The sequence below is a fragment of the Cajanus cajan genome, chromosome 2 (genome assembly GCF_000230855.2).
Source record: "Cajanus cajan strain Asha chromosome 2, NIPB_CcT2T_4, whole genome shotgun sequence".
NCBI lineage: Eukaryota > Viridiplantae > Streptophyta > Magnoliopsida > Fabales > Fabaceae > Cajanus > Cajanus cajan.
This window is the reverse complement of record NC_138518.1, coordinates 8,834,127-8,857,506: the sequence shown is the minus strand read 5'-3', so window position 1 is coordinate 8,857,506 and position 23,380 is coordinate 8,834,127. Positions and strand designations below refer to the sequence as shown.

General features: G+C 31.1%; 1 protein-coding gene across 2 annotated transcripts; it reads left to right on the top strand.

The window, feature by feature from the left end:
- The first annotated feature begins 10,559 nt into the window (after positions 1-10,559).
- LOC145954135 (uncharacterized) lies at positions 10,560-18,930 on the top strand. 2 transcript variants are annotated; one of them, XM_083067887.1, is made up of 6 exons: positions 15,867-16,009; positions 16,087-16,179; positions 16,262-16,363; positions 17,753-18,121; positions 18,235-18,289; positions 18,763-18,930. In XM_083067887.1, exons 4-6 carry the CDS (start codon positions 17,759-17,761, stop codon positions 18,765-18,767), a joined length of 423 nt encoding a protein of 140 aa, XP_082924013.1. In that variant the 5' UTR covers positions 15,867-16,009; positions 16,087-16,179; positions 16,262-16,363; positions 17,753-17,758; the 3' UTR covers positions 18,768-18,930. The 2 variants fall into 2 exon arrangements, 1 of the variants encoding a protein (XP_082924013.1); XR_014431297.1 differs by lacking the exons at positions 15,867-16,009; positions 16,087-16,179; positions 16,262-16,363; positions 17,753-18,121 and adding an exon at positions 10,560-10,644 and having other exon boundaries at positions 18,235-18,930.
- The last annotated feature ends 4,450 nt before the right edge of the window (positions 18,931-23,380 follow it).

Genomic DNA, 23,380 nt, shown 5'->3' with positions numbered 1-23,380 from the left:
TGAGTTTTTACCTCATATTGAATTTGCCTACAATAGGGTAGTTCATAAAACTACCAATATTTCTCCTTTTGAGGCTGTTTATGGGTTTAATCCTTTAACTCCTTTGGACTTGATACCTCTCCCTAATGTTGAACATTTCATTCATAAGGAAGGGGCTTCAAGGGCTGATTTTGTTAAGAAACTTCATGAAAGGATTAAAATTCATATTCAAAATCAAAATGAGAAATATGCAAAACAAGGGAATAAAGGCAAGAAAACTATGATCTTCAAGGAAGGAGATTGGGTTTGGCTTCATTTAAGAAAAGAACGTTTTCCAAATCAAAGGAAGTCCAAACTCAGTCCTAGAGGAGATGGTCCCTTTCAGGTCTTACAGCGTATCAATGATAACGCTTATAGACTTGATTTACCCTCTGATTATGGAGTCAGCACCACTTTTAATGTTAGTGATCTTAAACCTTTTGTAGGTGCTAGTGATGATGAGGAGGAGCCTTCAGATTCGAGGTCGAATCCTTCTCAAGAGGGAGGGAATGATGGAAGAGCATGGGCTAAAGGCCCAACCACTAGAGCTATGGCCAGGAGGTTACTTGAAGATTTGACTGCTTCAGAGCTTAGTGGGCCCAATGGGCTTGGTGGGCCTAGGGTGCTTTTCACTTGGGCTTTAATGGATTAAACCACCACATTTTATTGCATTACTTAGTATAGAATGTAACTTTCATTTTTGGTCTTGTATTTGACCATAGACTAGGGTTGTTGTACTTGGGCTTATTTTTGGGCTTCTTAGGCTTTGGGCTTTTGATACCCAATATTAGGCTCATTCTTCTTCTTATATTTTTTCCTATTCATTGTATTCATTGGACCAATGTATTTCGGTCATTAGCATAGGATTATATGAAGAATACATTAATAGGAGAGTTAGGTTTCATTTATGCATCATTTAGAGGTAATTTGAGATGAATTTGAGTCACATGGATGGCATGTAGTAGTTCCGGCCATGTGAGCTCAAATCCACTTCAAATCACTCCTAAATGACATCTAAATGAAGGTAGCAATTCGGTTTAAGCATGTGAGTGGCCAAAGTTTGAATTTCAAATTTTGAATTTGAAATTCAAACTTGGCGCCAACTTTGCTTACTTGGTTGCCGCCAAGTTTAAACCTAATCTTCCCTCCTATAAGTGTAATTCTTACTACCTTGTAAATCACTTTTGATATATGAGATTTCTGAAAATTATTTCAGCCATCCTTCAAGAGTCACCGAATCCAAGAGAAAGCCATAGAGAGAGTGCCTTCAAATCCTTAGGAAAACCTAGTTTCCTTATCTTTGAAGTGAGCAATCCCTTGAGTGCTTGAGCTTGGATGCTTCCTTCAATGGCTTAGGCCATCAATTTCCGCAAGTTCTTCATCTAGTTGAGAAGTTCACATTCAGTCACATTTCCTTGAAGATTGATCCGTGCCTAGAAGGAGTCAAGGAGGAGTACAATTCATCACTTCTTCTTCCTACTTCTATCAAGAAAGTTAAAGAAAAGTTAAAGAAAGGAACTCTAAAACTCAAGGAAAATCGTCTTCTCTTCCGACTTCTCTGAATCCTTCCATCCTTCCCTTGAGAGTAGATTTGTTATTGGTTGGTCATTCAAAGCTCTTGGAGCTAAGGATCATAGATATCAGAGTAGTCATGTTGAGTTAGTCAGTAGGCTCCATTTTCTTCCTTCTTCCTCTATTCTAAGTGACCAAAGGTAAGGGGAGTTTGCTTGTTTAATTCTTGGGGTGTTGTATGAGTGGTATGATGTTTAAAGCCATTAAGTTGTGGTTGTTTTGCTTATTAAGAGATGATAATCACATGTTTTGGGTTTTTAGTTGTTTCTTGAACATGTTTAGGAAAATTGGTGAATTATGGTCATATCTTGGTTGCATGTGAATGTTTTAATTGGAAATAAACTACTCATGAACTGTAGTTGTGATATATGTCATTGCATGTTAGATTTTTCTGAGTTTTAGGTGGGATTGAGTCAAAACATGAATCTACCAAATGCAGAATTCATCATTGCTTCATGTGCAACTTCATGGTGTTGGATGTGATGCAGACCATAGGCTCTCTGCCTTACTAATGTTGGGCACGAGATTGGTAGTGTCGGGCTTGAGTTAGAGGAAAGTTCTTTGACTTGGTCACGCTAAGTGTGGGTTGAATGGCGTCAGGCGTGGATGTCCTTGGAGCTGTCTGACTTGATGACGCCAATCCCTAGTTGTGTGGCACCAGGCGTGATCAAGATAGAAGCTATTTTCCTAGACGAAATTGTCACCAATGTGGTGACTTCAGCCATGAGTTAGAAAAATGCTCTCTGATTGAAATGAGGTTGGGTGTGGCTTTAGCCACACCAGGCACAATTAACATGGGGTCTCTTTGCCTTATTCATGCCAAAAGTGGGTAGTTTGACACCCGACGTAGGTGATCCATAGACCTTTGCTTCAATGACATTGAGCATGGGTAGAATAATGTCGAGAATAAGATGCTTAATCAAAATAAGTAGTTTATTTGGATAAGTGTTGATTATTGTGTGTATTAGTGGAATGCTCATATGTTGTGTCTTGTTGTATGACTTTAGATCCATATACATTGATCTAGAATGACGTATGTGGATATCTAAGTTGTTTAAAGTTGTAAGTTGACTAAAAGTTAAGTTGTATGTTGTGCAATGTTGAAGTGGTTGTGTTGAGAATGATAAATGCATAGAGTCGAGTTGTGTTGATTGACTTAGGACTAGAGAAGATATGTTGTTTCAAAATATAAATATCCCACTATGAAGATATAGTATTATGGTGCCCTTCGAGCCCAATTGTTGAAATACCTTCTTGAAAAGTCAACTTTTGAAGTGGAATGTTAAGTCTTCTCTAGGATCCTAGTTGATATTGTATGGAGGTTAGGTTGAGTTATACGCGCATAAAACGACTAATGTAAAATAGTATAGGAGTCAAGTCGAACTATACTGATTATAAGTGACCAAATGTAGATCCATATGGGGCAAGGTCGAGCTATACATGTATAAAGTGACCAAATCAAGTAAGATACAAAGTTAAGGCCAAAATTCCTAAGTATTGGAAATGACATATTATTTAGAGATTAACTGACGAACTAATTCCATAATAGGCTTAGTTATTCATGCTTAGGTCATGATATGCTCACACTCAAGTTGTCCTAACCCTAACATAAATATTGGACTTTCCTAGTTTAAATGAAAAAAAAATTGAGAAACCATGTTGTGTTGTTGATTGCTATCCAAATTTGATCTAGCAAACCTAAAAAGATCATGTATTTAAGTTGTTTCGGTAGGATCAAATCACTAAGATTGCTCACTTGTGTTGTAAGAGATCTCTTAGTTAAAATGTGTAATGACACATTGTGTTGTTGTATTGAGGAGTTGTGCAGTTGATTTATGAAAATATTTTCTAAGTTGTTTAGTTCTAAAACTATGTTGTTGATCAATTGTTGTGTTGAATAGTTGTAACTTTCACATATTGAGTTGATACGTTGATTTGTTGTATGTTTTGTTGTGAGTTGACATGTCGCAAGTTGAAGTGTTGTTGTGTTGGTTAAGTTGAAAAGATGTATGAGTTGTATGGTGGAGTTCATACACTATGTTGATATGCCAAGTGTAAATTGGTAGTATATTTGTATTTTTACTCCTTTACTTGTTATGTTGTTTTTATAAGTTTATCTTTGCATGTTTTCATGTGATTGGATTGCGATTATTATATTTTTATGAGAATAAGATAGAGATAGGCTAGAAGAGGAGGAGTGCATGTTGAGATTGATAACCATGTTAAAGAATAACAAAGTTGCTTTGGAGTTACCTTAGTGTAGCTAGTATTTAATAGTTACTTGATCGATAACCTAGATTTATGATTTCAATTTTGAATTATTGTGTGTGTATGAGTGTGTACGTGTGTATGTATACATACAAGATGATGATGTAGTTCCATTGAGAAATATTTATATTTTAGGGATATTTATTTTCTATACATATGTATTATTGTATGTATATACAATAACTATTTACATGATAATCTTATGATGGAATATTTATGTTTTTTGTTACTAGTTGTTAGTTGTTGGATTATAAAGTGTAGAGACTTACCGTATCATTAAAATATGAAAAGTATTTTGGAAAAAAATATAATAAAAATATATTATTAATATAAGAATATGTATAAATAATGAATCTTGCTTTAGAACTTGTGAAGCCGACAAATATATCTTTGGCTCATGATATATACACCTCCTTTTTTTTATAAGTACACCTCCTTCTTTTAAAAAAATTATAAAATATTATAATTTATAAAAGAAATTTTAATTTTACACTTTCAACTTTCAATTTGCTACTTTCTTCTTCTTATTCACACTTTTTTTTTTCTCTTTCAATTATCACATGCTACCAAAATAGGTGGAGTGAAGGAAAAATAAAGGAGTGCATGTAAAAATTGAAAAAAGGAGGAAAGATATGTAAAAAAAAGTACTAAATTAAATGTTGTGAATGTAAAATTAAAAAATTTAAAACAAAAAATTAAAAATATTTTAAAATTTTAATTTTTTTTTAAAAGGAGGTGTACTTATAGAAACCTATATCTTTTTGTGGAAGCCCACTAATTTGAACCTGTTAAAACAACTTTGGCCCACTAACATGTTAAAACACAATTGCATGAAATTTGAACCTGTTAATACCAAAAATATGAGGTGGGCCAATGGGTATTTGGTTCGACTTGCTTTAGTTTTCACGCAAAAAATTGCCCGATAGAAATAAAAATAAAGGTAAAATGTGTTTTGGTTATTTTAATTTTGGGTTAAAATTAGTTTTAACCTTCACATTTTAAAAATAACAATTTATTCTTTCTATATTTTATAATCGGTAAATTCGTTCATCTTATGGAACTCGTGATTCTAAGGTGAGGTGAGGGATAAAATTAATCAATTATTAAAATATGAAAACCGAAATCATCAATTTTTAAAATGTAGAAACTAAGGGAGAATTAAACAATAAGTTTTTTCATATTTAAGAATTGTGATTTCCGAGAATTAAAAGTGTCGATTTGGGTCGGTTGTGACCTGATTTAAGCAACTTGCAAATAGAACTAATTCAAATATAACTGATTTTTTTTTTTATCTGGCCTGTTTGATTCGGTGGGCTAATTGGATTTGGACCGTATTGGCCCTTTAACTAAGGTAAATATATATAAAAATAAATAATATATACTTTAATTATAATTTTAAATTAATAATTATAAAAAACATAAAATAAAAGTGATGTGCATGTGCATCATCAGTGTTGCTAAGGTCCTCAAATACATAGAATGTGATTAGAAACCAGCTCACTAGAACTTAATTTAAATTGAAAAAAAATATATTCATAAACTTTTTTTTTTCTTTTATTAATATATATATATATATATTCGTTAAATATAATTTTAATTTAATATTCAAACATGTATTTACTATTGTTACAAGATTGAGTTGAGATAACAAGATTGGATTTGCACTTTCACATATACCCATATTTTTTTCTTCTTCTCACAATTGTATAATTCAGTTTTTTAAGCCACTTTTACCAGTGCTAACATGTAATAAACACATACAATTTCGGTGTACCTTTTTTTTTTGGCCGTATGATTATATCTATAAAAAAAAAATGTATGGTTACCAAAACTGGATGGAATTCGTCTGCTTGATTATCAAAACTGAATGGAATTCCTCTATCCCACCGATCTAACTGAAAATTGATATTTAATCGGATAGGTCTAATAAATCATATTGCAATGAATTGTAAAAAAAATTAGTAAAATTGATCAGAATCAGTAAAAATTGATTCTATTGATTTGAATGAATTGTAAAAAACAATTAGTAAAATTGATCAGAATCAGTAAAAATTGATTCTATTGATTTGAATTGATCAATAATTTTTAAAATTTTAAATTTAATTATAAATATTTTTAATAAAATAAATATTTATTAAAATTATAAATTAAAATAAATTATTTTTAATATTTGTCTTATACATATAATCAATTATGTTAATTTTATATTTTTAACATCTTTCTTTTATATAATTTATATTATATTAATTTAATTTTTTTATTTTAGAAGTAAACTTATTATTAATAATTATTACGTCGAAAGATAATCTTATCTTTTTCTGATTTTAAAGTTTTGTTGTTAACATACAAAGAAATTTTAGATTAGAAGTATAAGTTTTTTAAAATGACTAAAATGAATCTTTTACTAAGATGCAACCCATTAGTAAGACAAATTATTGTATAAGATGAAAAATACTAAGATGAACCCTTAATCATAAAAAGAAATATGCATTAAATATTTATTATTTATGATCTCTAAACAAGGAATTAACGATATCTAGATGTTCTTTTAACATGTTGAATTTAAAAAATACTTCCTCGACACCAACGTTTTACAAAAAAATAGGTAACTATTGGCGGTTTTTTTCTGGCGGTTTCCATAAACCGCCAAAAAATGTTACATTTGTGGAAAGGATGACAAATGCTACAAATTATCGACTCTTTCTGGCGGTTTTAAACCGCAGGAATGATAATCATTACAGTGTTGACACTTTCTGGCGGTTTTAAACCGCCAGAACGTTCAATAATTTTTTATTTAATTAATTATACGTGCCTTAGTTCTTTTATGAAATTAAAAAAAAAACTTATAAAATCAATTTAAAAGAAATAAAAAAAAACAATTTCTAGCCTCACGAAAAGCCCCAGCTTCCGCGCGTCCATCCTCTCTTCACCTTCTTCATTTTAACACAAGGTTTGTTCATCCTCTCTTCACCTTCTTCATCTCACCCTCACCTTTACAATTTTAGTTCAAAATTATCAACCTAAACGACCGCAATATTACTGTTCGAGCTCCTTCGTTTCCTCTTTCGTCTCTATTATTACTGTTCGTGAGGAGCTTCTCTTTTCTACTCGATTAATCCATTCATGGTGAGTTTTCAATCATCCAAGTGCATTAAATCTGTTCTGTTTTCTTCGACTCATACTCACAATTTTTCATTCTCTAATGAGAATCAAAACCTAGGTTACGAAACCTGCACGCGGGAAATGTATGCATTCAATTGATCTTAGATTAGGATTTCATATACAATTTGTTTCTGTCTAAGTCAATTTGTTTCTGTCTAAGCTATCATTTCCTATTCTCCTGAATTTTGCAGATGGTTGTGTTGTCCCTGTAGCTTCGAATTGGACAGCGAAATTTGCTAGGAGAGTTTGAATTTCAAATCCTGTCGGGGATTCATTTGGTATTGAACTCGCGTTTCTCTTTCTCTATTTTCGTCGGAAATTATGGTTTTACATTTCTAGAGGGGTGGTTTTTATGCATAAGTCAATTATGGGTTCCTAACTGATAAATAGAAGAAATGAATTGAATAGATAGATAAGAGTGTTTGCTCAAACTATGAAACTATGACCACAATGTTCAAGCCCATGAGCCAGTTCAACAAGTTGAGCATGAGGGAGCCTGGTTTGGCTTCCAAAACTTACATAAAGTACTGATCTCCTTGAATGCTCAGACTTCTGATCATTTTCAATTATACGCTGTTGGTGAGATGTAGTCTGCATGTGACCAACAAGCTCACTTGTAACATTTCCAAAACTAGCTGGGCCAATATTATATTGTATAATGGATGGATTTGGTAGAATTTCTTGGGGATGAATTGGATGGATGGTAGATTAATATTGCTTGCCACCCCTACCCCTGCCACACATTGACTATAAGGTTTTAGTATATGTGAGAAATTGGAAGAAAGAGATAGAGAATAAGAAAGTTTAGAGTCTCAGATAAATTTTGTATTCAATACAATTACAATCTGATTTCAACTGGAGTATATATAGACAGAACTGATGACTGTTATGAGAAACTAACTATATGACAGAGACAACAGTTTATATCTAACTCGACAGTTGGCATTAGCTGGAGCACTAACAGTTGAGTTGAGATATACTACAACAGAGAGCTAACAAAAAGCTGAGCTAAAATGTTCAACTAATAGTGTTAAAGAGCTCAATCACTTCTATTAATTATCTAGACTTCATGTTGAAATATACTAATCCATATATATTTTCTACTTAGTTTTTTTGTTGTGTATTGACTGCATGATGTATCTTAATCATATCATCTCCATACTGATGAAGATTTATTAATTTATATTCTTCAATAATTTATATTCTTCCAGTGTTAGTAGCCTTTTCTTGTAAACACATAATTTTAGCTGATACTTGCTTGCTAAAGGAGAAGCATTGTTTTGGCTAGCCAAACTCTAAAAGCTAGAGAACTAGATACAATGGAACTATTTTTTTAAAATTTTGAGTGTTAGTAGAAAGTACCGAAAGCTTTAACTAGTTCTAAATTCTAATTGAACTCGGTTAAATGCAGTTCGGGAAAAACCAATATATAGCATTGGTTTTAGTGTATTCCATTTGTATTAATGATGGTCTTTTATTTTTCCCTATTTTCTTTTTTTGTTTTTAACATTATCTCTTTAGTTTCTCATAATATTTGAATTATAAGTTTCTCTGTTTCCTTTATATTTAAATCTGGTCATGGTTACAAAATTTTGGAGCTGATGACAAATTCCAACCAGACTAAGAATAAATTCAAACTAGTTACAAATCAACCTGAATTCATATGACTAATTTATTTTAAAAATTTCTAAACCGGTAAGGGTTGCAAAACTATGCCCAATGTTCCATTTCACTTTGCTTTTCAGGTAGAATTAGTTTTAAGCTGTTTCCTATAGGTTGATTAATGGTTTAAAATATAGAGGCAAGATATGCCTTCCCTTTTCAAATTAGTTAGAGGAAACCTTGGTTTTTGGTTGTCTAATACTCTGATTGAAAACTACAACCAATGTTGCTCCACAAATTTGACACTTCTAAGTGCCTTCTAATAAAGTCAAGAAGCTCCACTTGTCATGTTATGGGTGCAATTTCTAATTTGGGTGTTTAATCAAAGCTTAGCTATGAGTTTCTTTTGATATCAAATGGACCTTATTTGTTACATTGAGGTTATTGGATAAAAATTTTAACATTTGTTTCTTGAAATTATGTCTTAATTTGAATTTATTTTGAATTTCTAGTGGATCACCGTAGTTCGAAAGCATGCAGAAGTGATTGTAGATGATGATGTTATCTTTTCTGTCTTTAAGAAATATTGTAAGGTATGTAATTGATCACAAGTTAGTTTAACTACAATTCCATGTGGATTCTGATACTCTTGTATTGATTTATTAAAAGTTAGTATTATATTTATATGAGACTTGTCATAGAATTCAAAATTGTATGCTTTTTAGCATACAATACTATACAAGACTGTACTAAATACCAACTGTAAGACTGTAATGTGTTAATAATAAATAAAAAAACCTGTCTAATTTTCTTCTCATTTGACAGAGACGTCCACCAATTGATACTAGAAAGGGAAAGCTGAATCTGGTATGTCTTCTAATTTTAGTTTTCTAATTTTGTGTTACTTGTAGCTACCATGTTGTCCTAATCTGTAATGCATAATAGTATTAGTGCCATAAATTCTTTGCTTTTGATTGGAAATTATTCAAGGCAGTTTTGGTACTTTGAAGTTATGTCCATTGTGCTGATATTTCCAAATAATTGTAACTGGCTTCTAGAATCTCTGTGATTAACTATTAAGTTATTATTTAAATTTAGCTAAAATAATAATTAAGTTATTATTTGGCATAATTAAGTTATTATTTAGCAGCAATGATATTAAAGATTAACTATGCATACAATCAAATTTTGAGTTAAAAATAAGTTTTAAAACCAGTTTTTAAAATGTAGAATTTGGCACGCTGCTTCTTGACCAATTGACTGCACTTTTGGCCAAAAGACTTGCAAGGATCATAAGCTTCTTGTTGTTGTTGATTCTTTTTTGGATTAAGTTGAGAATAATTTATATTGAGAATAATTTATCTTAACAGGAATAGATTATCTCCGGGTTGTAGCTCTCCCGCGCCTGCAAATTTCAACTGTGGTGGATAAAAAACTGGAAAGGTACATTGACAGTTTTATTTCCATTGAAATTTCACTTTGATTGATCATAATCATTAATACATGTTAGGTGATGAGATCAAGTTTAATTTTCATTTTGCTCAATTGAAGTATAGTCAGATTTAGCATGGGAAGTCCTTAGTATGTATGAATTTGACATGATATACTGAATGCCTTTTAGAAAATAGAGATATCACTGAACACATCAATGGTTATTCATATTGTAGGTATGATTCATATTTTGTCTATTTATGTTCAGCTAGAAGAAAATAGTTTTTCTTTTTGTACATTTCTTTTTGGCATACCTGTTAGTGCATGCGGAATAAGTAACTTCTTTTTATTAATCTTCATTCCAAGTCAACTTATTAAATGCTTATATTGTTTGAGCTTTTAGTCTTTATTTGACTCCTGTATGTACAAGAACCACAAACCTCAGCTTTTAGTATTCAGGTGTTAAACTGCATTCATTTTACATATACTGATGGATTGCTTTTCAATTTTTACACTTGCTTGTGGGTGCAGTTCTTGCAAATCATTTTTCTCCCAGCAACTGGCCATTTTTAAGGAAGCAAAACTTGCAAGGTAATCTGTTTGTTTGACATAAATGTAAAAAGAAAAATGTTTGACTTATAATATAATATGCCTTTTAATTTAGTAGTATTTCAATTTTTAAACTGGTGTGATATTTAGCAATTGGTTAAGTTATATATTAAGGATATCTATAACTACTTGCCAGGCATGTTATATGTATAGACGTATGGGATTTGTATTATTTAATACACGCAGCTTTCTATTCGTTTATCTGATTATCTCCTTATATGTCAAAATATTTGTGGCTCTAAAACTTACAAAGCAAGTATGCATTCATATGATTCTTTTATGATATTGAAGATGTTTATGCTTATGAGACAAAGAATCTACTGATATTGTCACAGTAGGCTCTGATTTACTACAGAAATTGGACTAATTGGCTTAAATAAGTAAATTAATTTACTTATCTAGTTTTTTCTTCTTCTTGAACCTTGTCAGATGGATGTAGTAATGGATAAATCATGGATTGATATGCCAAGGAATACAATAGAATATCTAGATGGATTAAATAAATTCTTAGATTTTTCTTTTGAAAATCGATCTGTCAATGGTGCAATAAGGTGTCCATGTCCTAAATGTCATTTTAGTAAATGGAAAACTAGAGATGTTGTGTTTGACCACTTGATTTGTAAGCAATTTCCAAAAAATTACAAAGTTTGGATATGGCATGGTGAAGCATATGAAACAATGGCATCAAGGGACACTGAAGTAATAGATGAGCCATTGGAAAATGAAAATCCAGTGTTAAATATGATAAATGATGCATTTGGGATCAATAGACATACTGATGTGGAACATGATATGTACGAAGGACCATCTGAGTTTATAGACACCACAATTGATGAAGGAAATGAGAAAGTTGATGATTTGCTTAGAGATTGTAACCAACAATTGTATCAAGGGTGTCAAAGGTACTCAAAGTTGTCTTTTCTATTAAGGCTATATCATATAAAATGTTTATGTGGTGTGACCGACAAGGCAATGACAATGATTTTAGAGTTATTGAAAGATGCATTTGAATATGCAAACATCCCTAATTCATTTTATGAGGCTAAGAAGGTGATTTACAAGCTTGGTCTCAATTATACCAAGATAGATGCTTGCCCAAGAAATTGCATGTTGTATTGGGGGGAAGATAAAAATTTGGAGACTTGCAAACATTGTAAAAAATCTAGATGGAAACAAAAAGGTACTAATGGTAAAAAGAAACTTCCAGCAAAGGTCTTACGATACTTTCCCTTAAAACCAAGGTTGCAAAGGTTATTTATGTGTTCCAAAACAGCAAAGTCCATGAGATGGCATGCTTTAAATAGTAACCCAGATGGATTATTGAGGCATCCAAGAGATGGCAAAGCATGGAAGTATTTTGATCAATTTCACCCTGAATTTGCTTTAGAACCTAGAAATGTTCGCCTTGGTCTTGCAACTGATGGTTTCAATCCAAATAGAACCCTGGGTAATAGTTATAGTATATGGCCGGTAATTCTAATTCCATACAATCGACCTCCTTGGGAATGCATGAAACAAACTTCTTTGATTCTTTCTATGATCATCCCAGGTAAAAAAATGCCTGGGGATAAGATTGATGTGTACCTACAACCTTTAATCAAAGAACTAAATGAGCTATGGGTTGAAGGTGTGGAAACTTATGATTCTTCTCTAAAAGAAAGCTTCACTATGCGAGCAGCTCTCATGTGGACAATCAGTGATTTCCCTGGGCTTTGTACTTTATCTGGGTGGAATACTTATACTGGGTATGCATGTCCGACTTGTAATTTTGATACTTTTCCTTGTCGATTAAGAGGTAGTTATAAATGGTGTTTTATGGGACATCGACGATTTTTGGAGAGGGGTCATAAGTTTAGATTGATGAAAAATCATTTTGATGGCACAATTGAAGAAAGGGATGCACCAAGATTATTGTCTGGGTCAGAAATTTTGAAGCAAATTGATAATTATTTAAAAGACCTTGAGTTAAATAGTAAAGGGAAACGAAATCGTGAAGAAAATAGACCAAAGCAGTGGAAAAAGAAAAGCATATTCTTTAATTTGCCTTATTGGAAGGATAATCTTTTACGTCATAATCTTGATGTCATGCATATTGAGAAGAATGTTTGTGACAATGTGTTGTATACATTGATTAAAGATGAAAAATCAAAAGATCACCTTGAAGCTCGTCAAGATCTACAAGATATGGGAATAAAAGAGGATCTTTGGCCAGATGAAAATGGAAAATATCTTCCTTTATTGTTTTCAATGACAAAAGAAAAAAAAAGATATTTCTCACTACATTAAAAAATGTAAAAATGCCAGATGGTTACTCTAGTAACATATCTCGTTGCATTGATGATCAAAACTCTAAGATATTTGGGTTGAAGAGTCATGATTGCCACATCCTCATGCAACATTTACTTCCACTAGCTATACGCAATGTTTTACCTGATAGTGTGACTACAGTGTTGGTAGAGTTTTGCTCATTTTTCAAGGAGTTATGTTGTAAAAGATTGAATATATTAGATCTTGACAGGCTACAATATCGGATTGTGCTCACTCTTTGTCATTTGGAAATACTATTACCCCCATCATTCTTTACAGTGATGATCCATTTAACTTGTCATCTTGTTGAAGAAGTGAAATTGGGAGGGCCAGTGTATTATCGTTGGATGTATCCAATTGAGAGGTAAATGTGTTTTGTTATGTTTATCTCACATTTTTAAAGAGTATTTTGAATAATTATTGTTTCCTTTATGATAGGATGTTGGGACATTTGAAGTCCTTTGTACGGAATAGGGCACAACCAGAAGGTTCTATAAGTGAAGCTTATTTGGCCGAAGAGACTCTTAATATTTACTCACTATATGAAGAAGTTGAGTCAAGGTTGAATAGAAGTCGACGTGTTGATGATCGTCCTAATGATAATGAAACATCTCAAATCATTTATCCTCAGTTAGGTAGACCAGTGGGAAGCTCATCAACTTTCACTCTTACCCCATTGGAAAAAATACAAGCACATCGATATTTATTACTAAATTGTCCAAAAGTTCAGTCATATGTGGAGTAAGTATTTAAATATATTGTATGTGATATTCTTTTATGGTAGTGATTTAACATGATATTCTTTTATGGTAGTGATTTCAAGGCATTCACTAAGAGGAAGACAAGAAATCGAAGGCTTTCAACTGTAGAGTTGGAAAAGATAGTTAATAAAGAATTTGCTAGTTGGTTTCTTCATCGAGTATGTTCAAAACTAATTTCATGCAAAAATTATAATGCACTTATGTGACTAACACAATCTTTAATTAGGTTACAAATCCAGACATTACGGATGTAGTGCCAGATGAAATAAAGTATTTAGCTAGGGGCCCAATGTCAATTGCAAGAAGATATACGGCATACAACATCAATGGGTACAAGTTTAGAACCATAAAACGAGATGAAGGCTTAAAAACTCAAAATAATGGAGTTTTTCTAACTTCAAACACATCATGTGTTGCAAGTAGCTCTGATGCAAATTTAAGGCTAGCAGATTTGCCATATTATGGGAAGTTGGAAGACATAATTGAGCTTAATTATTATGGTTTTCTTAGAGTTGTTCTCTTTAGATGCAAATGGGCAGATACTACACGCCCAAGAGGAATTAGAAAGGATGCTTGGCAATTTACTTCAGTAAACTTTTCTCACTGTATTCACACAGGTGAACGTGAAGAACATGACCCCTATATTGAAGCTTCACAAGCACAAATGGTGTATTATGTTGATGATGAGGTAAATAAAGGGTGGAGTGTTGTTGTCCACATGATGCCAAGAGATTTGTATGATATGGGAGAAGTTGGGGAAGATATTATATTTGAAAGTGAGTCGTATCATGAGCAGGACTTGAGTAATTTATTTACAAATGAAACAGATACAATAACCTTGGCAAGGGATGATGTAGATGATGAAAACCAATTTCAAGGAGATGCAAATATAATTGAATAATTAAGACAAATATCACAAACTAATTTATTTTATGGTAAGAATTAGATTTTGTTTTTAATTTTTACTCATTAATTTAAACTTTGTTGCTACCTTTCTTGTTATATTCTAATTTCTCTTGTTAAACTCTTATTGCAGTTGTTTGGTGTGCTTAAAGAGTCACAATTGTTAGTTTTTAACTATTATTAATACTAGTTGTTTGCTGAATATTTCTTTGAAAGGTGAATTTCCATTCTTATTAAACAAATATGGTTGTCTTTAGAAGAATGCTTTTAATTCCTACTTTTTATTGCAGGTCCAAAGTTGTATTCAATAGTAGTCATGCATCCTAAATTCAAGCATTTTAAAAAAGAAGCATCTCAAAGACATTCTTTCATCCCTCCTTTGGCTCGTACTCAACAACCACACATTCCTCTTATAAATCCTTTTCAACAACCACACATTACACCTATGGCTCCTCCTCAACAAAAACATATTCCTCCTATAGCTCCTCTTCAACAACCATACATTACACCTATGGATCCTCCTGAACAGCCGTATATTCCTCCCATGGCTCCTCCTGAACAGCCACATATTCCTTCCATGGCTCCTCCTGAACAGCCACATATTCCTTCCATGGCTCCTCCTGAACAGCCGTATATTCCTCCCATGGCTCCTCCTGAGCAGACGCTTGCACCTACTCAACGACCACGTGTAGGTCGTGAGTCAAGTAGGGTATGGACTGTACAAGTCATAGGTAACATTATTTTCTATTTTACTATCCAACAGTTATATTTCTTATGAAAACTTCTTATATTTGTTATGTACCCATCAAAAACTTTTATATAAGCTATGTCACATTTTAACAGATGAGCAAGGAAATACAAAAAAGACTAAGTTGACAAAATCAGGAGTATTTGAGATGCCACGTGGTGAACGTATAGTTGTGCTATTTGATAGGCAAAAACGAGCCTATGGAGAAGCAGCGACAGTTCTTTTAGGAGCTTGTGGGCGTATTTCCACTGATTCAAAAAATATTCCCATTAACTTTGAGAGTTGGATAAAAGTTCCAAAATCATATAAGGATGATTGCTTTAACACTTTAAAGGTACATGCTTAAGTCAAATTTTATGGTCATTTTTTTTTGTAATTATGATATACTAACCTGTGTTTTTCTTTTTGTTTAAAGAATCTATTTCATTTTCAGGCTTCAGAATTGATTGCTAAGCGTTATTGTTCACTTGCCATGTTAAGAAAGTATAGGAATGCAAAGATAAATATGTGGAACCGTGTTTATGACCCTTCATTGTCAAGAGAACAGTTAATTGCTAAAGTTCCTGATGGTATTCATAAAGATCAATGGTCATCATTTGTTGACTATCATCTAAGGCCAAATTATCAGGTAGTTTTAACAAATATTTATGATCATTAATTATTTTTTTAGCTTGACGTTTTAATAAATAAATTATTTTTTTATAGGAATTGTGCAAAAAAAATACTGAAGTAAGAAAAAAGCAAATGATTCCACATACCGGTGGTGCAAAATTGTTGTCTACGAAACAACATGAGATGGTAAATATTTGTCTTCAGTTATTGAGCTTTAATAAAGAATTTTTATATTGTTCATTTGGAGTTACATTGTCATTTCTATTAGGAACAAGAGCTTGGACGTGTTGTGGGTTGAGGTGAACTATACATTGCAACTCACAAGAAAAAAGATGGGTCTTATATCAATGAGGAGGCAAGGTCTATTGGGGTATGTTGCAAGTAAATTTGAATTGAACATATTAAACCTTTGCTCATGACTGTTAAATGTTGATGTGTGAATTGAACATATTAAACCTTTGCCCATACCTTACCAAGTTAATTGAGCATCCAGTATTTTGTGATTGCCAATGTATACATACTGTTCTAGTTATTTGGTTTTTCAGTTCTGAACAACTAATGTCAACTGACGGTTGTACAGCAACAGCTGATGACAGGCTGGCAGCCATTTTCATATGGACTAATTTTTCATATGGACTAATTTTTCCAACAAATCCCTTAAACCATCATTGTCTCTTGGTATGCAGCCATTTTCATATGGACTAATTTTTCCAATAAAAATTCATATAATTTTGTTCCTCAACCATCATTGTCTCTTGGTAGAGGTGGGTTGTTTAGGCAGAGGAAGAGTTGGAAGTGGAGGAGAAATAGACCAATGTGTCAATTGTGCCAAACATATGATCATGATGTTATAACCTGTTTCCACAGATTTGCTCCCATGTTCATTCCTACCGTCCTTTCCTGCATAATATCCCACTTCATATGTTCAACCTACACATTGGCCATGATCTACTTCACAACGCTATTGTTCGTGCTTCAACATTTAATGTTGGTCCCCAGGTCAACATTGGAAGTTAGACTTTCCAATCAAATTCACACCACCCAAGACTATTCCAACTGTGCAGCAGCCTTGAGCCTTTCTTTCTTACAACACCAGAGGGCTTCACTGCAAGCAGCTGGTCTATCAGTTCCACGCCAATCAGTCACCATGTCACATCAGAACCACAAAATTTAGCTACTACTACTCTTTTTTTGTCAGAGAGAAGGTTATCTCCAAGCATCTTCCTATCTGTCACATTCCTGCTCAAGACTAGCCAGCTGACCTTCTGAACAAATCTACATCTCCTACCAGATTTCATCTTCTAGGGACATACTCCGAAGGGATTGCACTGTTGCATTCCATCCTTGCCAAGTTTGTAGAGGTGTGTGCCAGCATATACACAGTATTCTAGTTATTTTCATATTTGAACAACTAGTGTCAACTGAACTGTAGAACAACAGCTAGTGATAGCTGACAATCTGTTAGGATTTGATAGGTAATTGTAATACAGAGAATTCTGTAACACTTCAATGTAAAGTCTATAAATAGACCCCACCTCTTGTACTCACATTTTTTGAGGAATAAAAACATCAAATTCATGTTTAATTTTTTGAGCAGATAGACCAAAGAACTTGAATAGAGAGAAACATAAGTAGCATCTCAGCTTTAGGATTATGAAAGAAAATTGAAGAATAGATTTGTTTAATTTTTAGTAAACTGCTACTAAAATTGAAGAAACAAATGAAAATGACTTTAAGAACTTATTCATGTTTCTTTCAGGAGAAGATGTCAACAGAAATGAGTGAAAGTGACAACTCTAATGAAATTTCAACTAATGATAGTCTTAGTAAAGTGTTGGGAAAGGATCATGCTGGACGTGTACGTTGCTTGGGATTAGGAGGTCTACATAGTGTGGCATTTCAATCATCCACAATATTTAGTGGTGTAGGGTGCAGTTCTTCAAATTTTGATTCCACTGAAAATTCTCAACTGAAAAAGGAAGTAATTAGTTTGAAGGGTGAATTGGCAACTTCTCAAGAAAATGTCAAGACATTAAAAAATGTCATGCTTGCTTACATACAAATGAAGGAAGGACATATTCCTACTGAGCTAGAGGCTATGTTTGGTAGTGGTAGTAATAATGTAGCGGTAACTGTTTTATATTTTGCACTAAATTAAATTATATTAATACTTAATTGAAGTTTAATATTTTATGCATATTTTATTAACAAGGATAACATTAAAAAATTTGTATTTTATAGGATGAAGGGAGTGGACATGACATGCCAACACCACAAGGAGGATCTTCATTAGATAGTAATGTTCATGGAGTTTGACATTATTATTGTTTTTTTAGACATGATGAACTCATGAATTTGAACCTATGTTTTTATTTTTGAGCATTGATCATGAATTTGATTTTGAGTTACTTAATATGTTAGATCTGGAAAATATGAATTGTTACGTATTTTATGCAGAAGACAGCAATGGTGACAATACCAATGGGCATATCAATTTTAGTTAGTTATCTGTTATCAGTTCAGAGAAGAAATTATCCCTGCCACCTATTTTTTGTAGTGTGGTCTGTTTTTTTGGGTTTTTTATTTTCCAATTTGTTTATCATAATAAAGGGTTTGAATACCCTTGTTCAAATACTCTTTCATGCAAACATCCACAGCCTTTGTTTTATATTTTGCACTAAATTAAATTATATTAATACTTAATTGAAGTTTAATATTTTATGCATATTTTATTAATAAGGATAACATTAAACAATTTGTATTTTATAGGATGAAGGGAGTGGACATGACATGCCAACACCACAAGGAGGATCTTCATTAGATAGTAATGTTCATGGAGTTTGACATTATTATTGTTTTTTTTAGACATGATGAACTCATGAATTTGAACCTATGTTTTTATTTTTGAGCATTGATCATGAATTTGATTTTGAGTTACTTAATATGTTAGATCTGGAAAATATGAATTGTTACGTATTTTATGCAGAAGAGAGCAATGGTGACAATACCAATGGGCATATCAATTTTAGTTAGTTATCTGTTATCAGTTCAGAGAAGAAATTATCCCTGCCACCTATTTTTTGTAGTGTGGTCTGTTTTTTTGGGCTTTTTATTTTCCAATTTGTTTATCATAATAAAGGGTTTGAATACCCTTGTTCAAATACTCTTTCATGCAAACATCCACAGCCTTTGTTTTATATTTTGCACTAAATTAAATTATATTAATACTTAATTGAAGTTTAATATTTTATGCATATTTTATTAATAAGGATAACATTAAACAATTTGACATTAGATAGTAATGTTCATGGAGTTTGACATTATTATTGTTTTTTTTAGACATGATGAACTCATGAATTTGAACCTATGTTTTTATTTTTGAGCATTGATCATGAATTTGATTTTGAGTTACTTAATATGTTAGATCTGGAAAATATGAATTGTTACGTATTTTATGCAGAAGAGAGCAATGGTGACAATACCAATGGGCATATCAATTTTAGTTAGTTATCTGTTATCAGTTCAGAGAAGAAATTATCCCTGCCACCTATTTTTTGTAGTGTGGTCTGTTTTTTTGGGCTTTTTATTTTCCAATTTGTTTATCATAATAAAGGGTTTGAATACCCTTGTTCAAATACTCTTTCATGCAAACATCCACAGCCTTTGTTTTATATTTTGCACTAAATTAAATTATATTAATACTTAATTGAAGTTTAATATTTTATGCATATTTTATTAATAAGGATAACATTAAACAATTTGTATTTTATAGGATGAAGGGAGTGGACATGACATGCCAACACCACAAGGAGGATCTTCATTAGATAGTAATGTTCATGGAGTTTGACATTATTATTATTTTTTTTAGACATGATGAACTCATGAATTTGAACCTATGTTTTTATATTTGAAGCAAGATTAATTTTGGGACAATTTACATATTTTACTTTTGAGCATTGACCATGAATTTGATTTTGAGTATGTTGGATATGTTTTAAAATTGATGGATGTTAATGTCTTAATAATAAAAAAATATGTCATGCTAGACCTATGACTAGATGTTGGCTTGATTTTTTTTTATAATGTTAAAAGTTGTTAATTTAATGTATCTTTAAGTAATTATATTTGAACAAGAAACATACAAAACACATAAATATTATTATAATTATAGGTATAATTTATTAAAATAAGTGATCCTATAATTTGACAAGTAAAATTTTTATTTATAAGTTACTTGAATTAAATAACAATATAATATAGTCATTATTAATTTTAATGATTAATATGGTTAGTGATAGTTTTAAATAATAATTTGATAAATGTCTAAAATATACGAAATATTATTTGTCAATTTATAATAAAAATGCGCTTTTAAAATAATTCCAAATATATTTTAAAAAAAAAATACCGTAAAATAAAGTGTATTTTTGACGGTTTAAAATTATTAGAAAATGCGAGAAATGACAATCTAAAACCACCAGAAAATGTAAACAACCAAAAATAATAATAATTTTATGGAGGTTTAAAAATTGTCAGAAATGTTGAACTGGGTAGAATTAAAATGAATATTATGGCGGTTTAAAACCGCCAGAAAATGATGAACAAGTCAAACTGAGCTGCAATTTTGTGGCGGTTTTGGACCGCCAGAAAATGTCAAACAAGTCAAACCAAAATGCATTTTGTGGCGGTTTCAAACCGCCAGAAAGAGATTGAATTTTCTGGCGCACAAAACCAGCGTTTACAAAATATCCGCCATAAACGGTTTTTGGCGACCGTAGATCCGGCGGTTATTAATGACGCCGGTAATGCAATTTGTGGCGGTTTTTAACCGCCAGAAACCACCAAAATAACCGCCACAAATCACGCATTTTTTTGTAGTGTACTAAGATGCAACCCATTAGTAAGACAAATTATTGTATAAGATGAAAAATACTAAGATGAACCCTTAATCATAAAAAGAAATATGCATTAAATATTTATTATTTATGATCTCTAAACAAGGAATTAACGATATCTAGATGTTCTTTTAACATATTGAATTTAAAAAATACTTCCTCGACACCAATGTTTTACAAAAAAAGGAAAGAAAATACATGTTTTGTGTTAGGAAATGATAAGCAAGTCCCTACAAATGCAGAAAGTTGCAGTTAAAAATTGTTTCATCACTAAAACATCTTGACACACATGATTCTACTCACTTGGTACCTAAAAGGTGATAAGTAGCTTCTTTAATTAAATAAGAAGTGACAATTTGATGAAAATATTTAATGCAAATATTTATTACACTAAAACCATTTATCCCCTTAAGAAGCAAATCATGAAGACAGATGAGGCAAACCATGAAAGAGAAGTTCAAGAATTTGTAATAGTTATCTTCACTGAAGCATTGTAAAAGGAAGTTTGAAACTTTGAGAGAAGAGATGACAATGTTACAAAAAAATTAATATACAAAAGAAAAATCAATTTTAAAAAGTATTTGTACTTAACTTGTACCATGTTTTGAAAGAAAGAAGAAACAACTTTATAATCCTTCTATAACTTTGAGTTATTGAGTTTGAGTACTTGTTTACACAAGAATACTCAAGTTTGAACTTAGAGAGACTTCATGTAAAAAGAATACTTGGATATTTGTTCGAAGAAACAGGTTAAAAAACACTTAAGATTGAGTCAGATGTGTTTTGGTAAAAAATATTTGTATCTTGGATAAGGTAGCAAAACTTGATGTGGTTGAATAAAAAATTAGACACGGTTTCGATAGTTGAGAATAATTAATATAAAAAATATTTTGTGTTCTTCCTATTTATCTTTTCGCCTACACTCTTTACTAAACCCTAAACCCTAAACCTCACTATATGAAAAGTATAAATTTTTGAGAAACACTATTTAACATCCCCTTCCAGTGTCTTTTTTTTTTCTTCCCATAGTTATATTTTATTAAAATTTAAACTTAAATATAACATTATATTTAGTTTAAAATTTTACGTATACATTAAATGTTAGGAAACTATAAATAATATTTTATTTTAATTTTCAGTATTAAGAAATTATGATATTATATTTATTTAATATCATTTTGTATTAATAATAATAATAATAATTATAATTATTATTATTATTAAGAAATTTAAACTTAAATATAACATTATATTTAGTTTAAAATTTTACGTATACATTAAATGTTAGGAAACTATAAATAATATTTTATTTTAATTTTCAGTATTAAGAAATTATGATATTATATTTATTTAATATCATTTTGTATTAATAATAATAATAATTATTATTATTATTATTATTATTATTTAATAATTTTTGTTTGATCATAGTTCAATCATAGTTAAACCATTGAACTTTGAGTTAATGTCTAGATTAAATCAATGACCGGCTCAATTTTAAAAATAATAAAAAAATGTAAAAAAATATATAAAAATCATCTATAGATAAAAGAATAACATAAATTTATAGATATACAATAAAAGTGGGTTATTCTTTCTTATTTAAATAATAGTTTATCTATTTTGAAAAATTTACTATTTAGTTATAAATTTGAACAATTAGGATTGATCAAACCATATTTAACTCATAATTATAGGTTCAAACCATGTTTAACTCATACATATAAATTTTTTTTGTAAATTTTGGTTTTAATTTTTAATTTAGGTCCATTTGGTCTAATGGATTGATAAAGTACTCGGTTAGGCCTAAAAAATAACAACTCATATATTTTTATTAATAAAAATGGTAGATGAGGGATAACTACCAAGTAAGGAGTCAATAACATGTTGAAGATTCTCAAACTAAACATCACCGTCTACTTAATAGTAAATCGAAATTGAGTAGTACTCAGTTTGACCCAATATTTTATTTGTCGAACTGAGAGTCGGTAGAGGATCACCAAAAGAATTTCACCTCTAGCACTAAGAGATCTCTTTGAGTAGACGTGTTCGCAAAAGTAATATTTTAATTATTAAAAGAAGTGTATAACTTGCATAATGAGAAACACAAGCTCAGACCGAATTCTTGATCATTTGTGCTAAGTGCAAATCTATGATGGCATTAATAATAATCCATATGTAATATGGGTTGACTACCCAATCAAATGAATTGGTTGATAAGTTTGACCTGAGATAGACTGTCCTGTTTGACACCTCTACCAATAATTATAAAGCTATTAAATACACCTTCATTAATTAATAATATACTTCACCATTTTTTCTTTATTTATTTCTTAAATACTCTTTTTTAGAAAATACTATTTTAGAGAAAAATATATTTTCAAACAGTACTTTTTGGAAGAGAAATATTTTTACTTTTCTAAAAGTATATTTTAAGAACCAAAAAACAAAATTTAAGAATGATAATGATAAAAAGTTATACTATTTCTAAT

Excerpts from the sequence above, each read along its gene's own strand:
- LOC145954135 (XM_083067887.1), top strand. The coding sequence starts at position 17,759 with ATGTCAACAGAAATGAGTGAAAGTGACAACTCTAATGAAATTTCAACT. Across the intron at positions 18,122-18,234 it reads GTGGTAGTAATAATGTAGCG|GATGAAGGGAGTGGACATGA; the intron begins GTAACTGTTTTA and ends TGTATTTTATAG.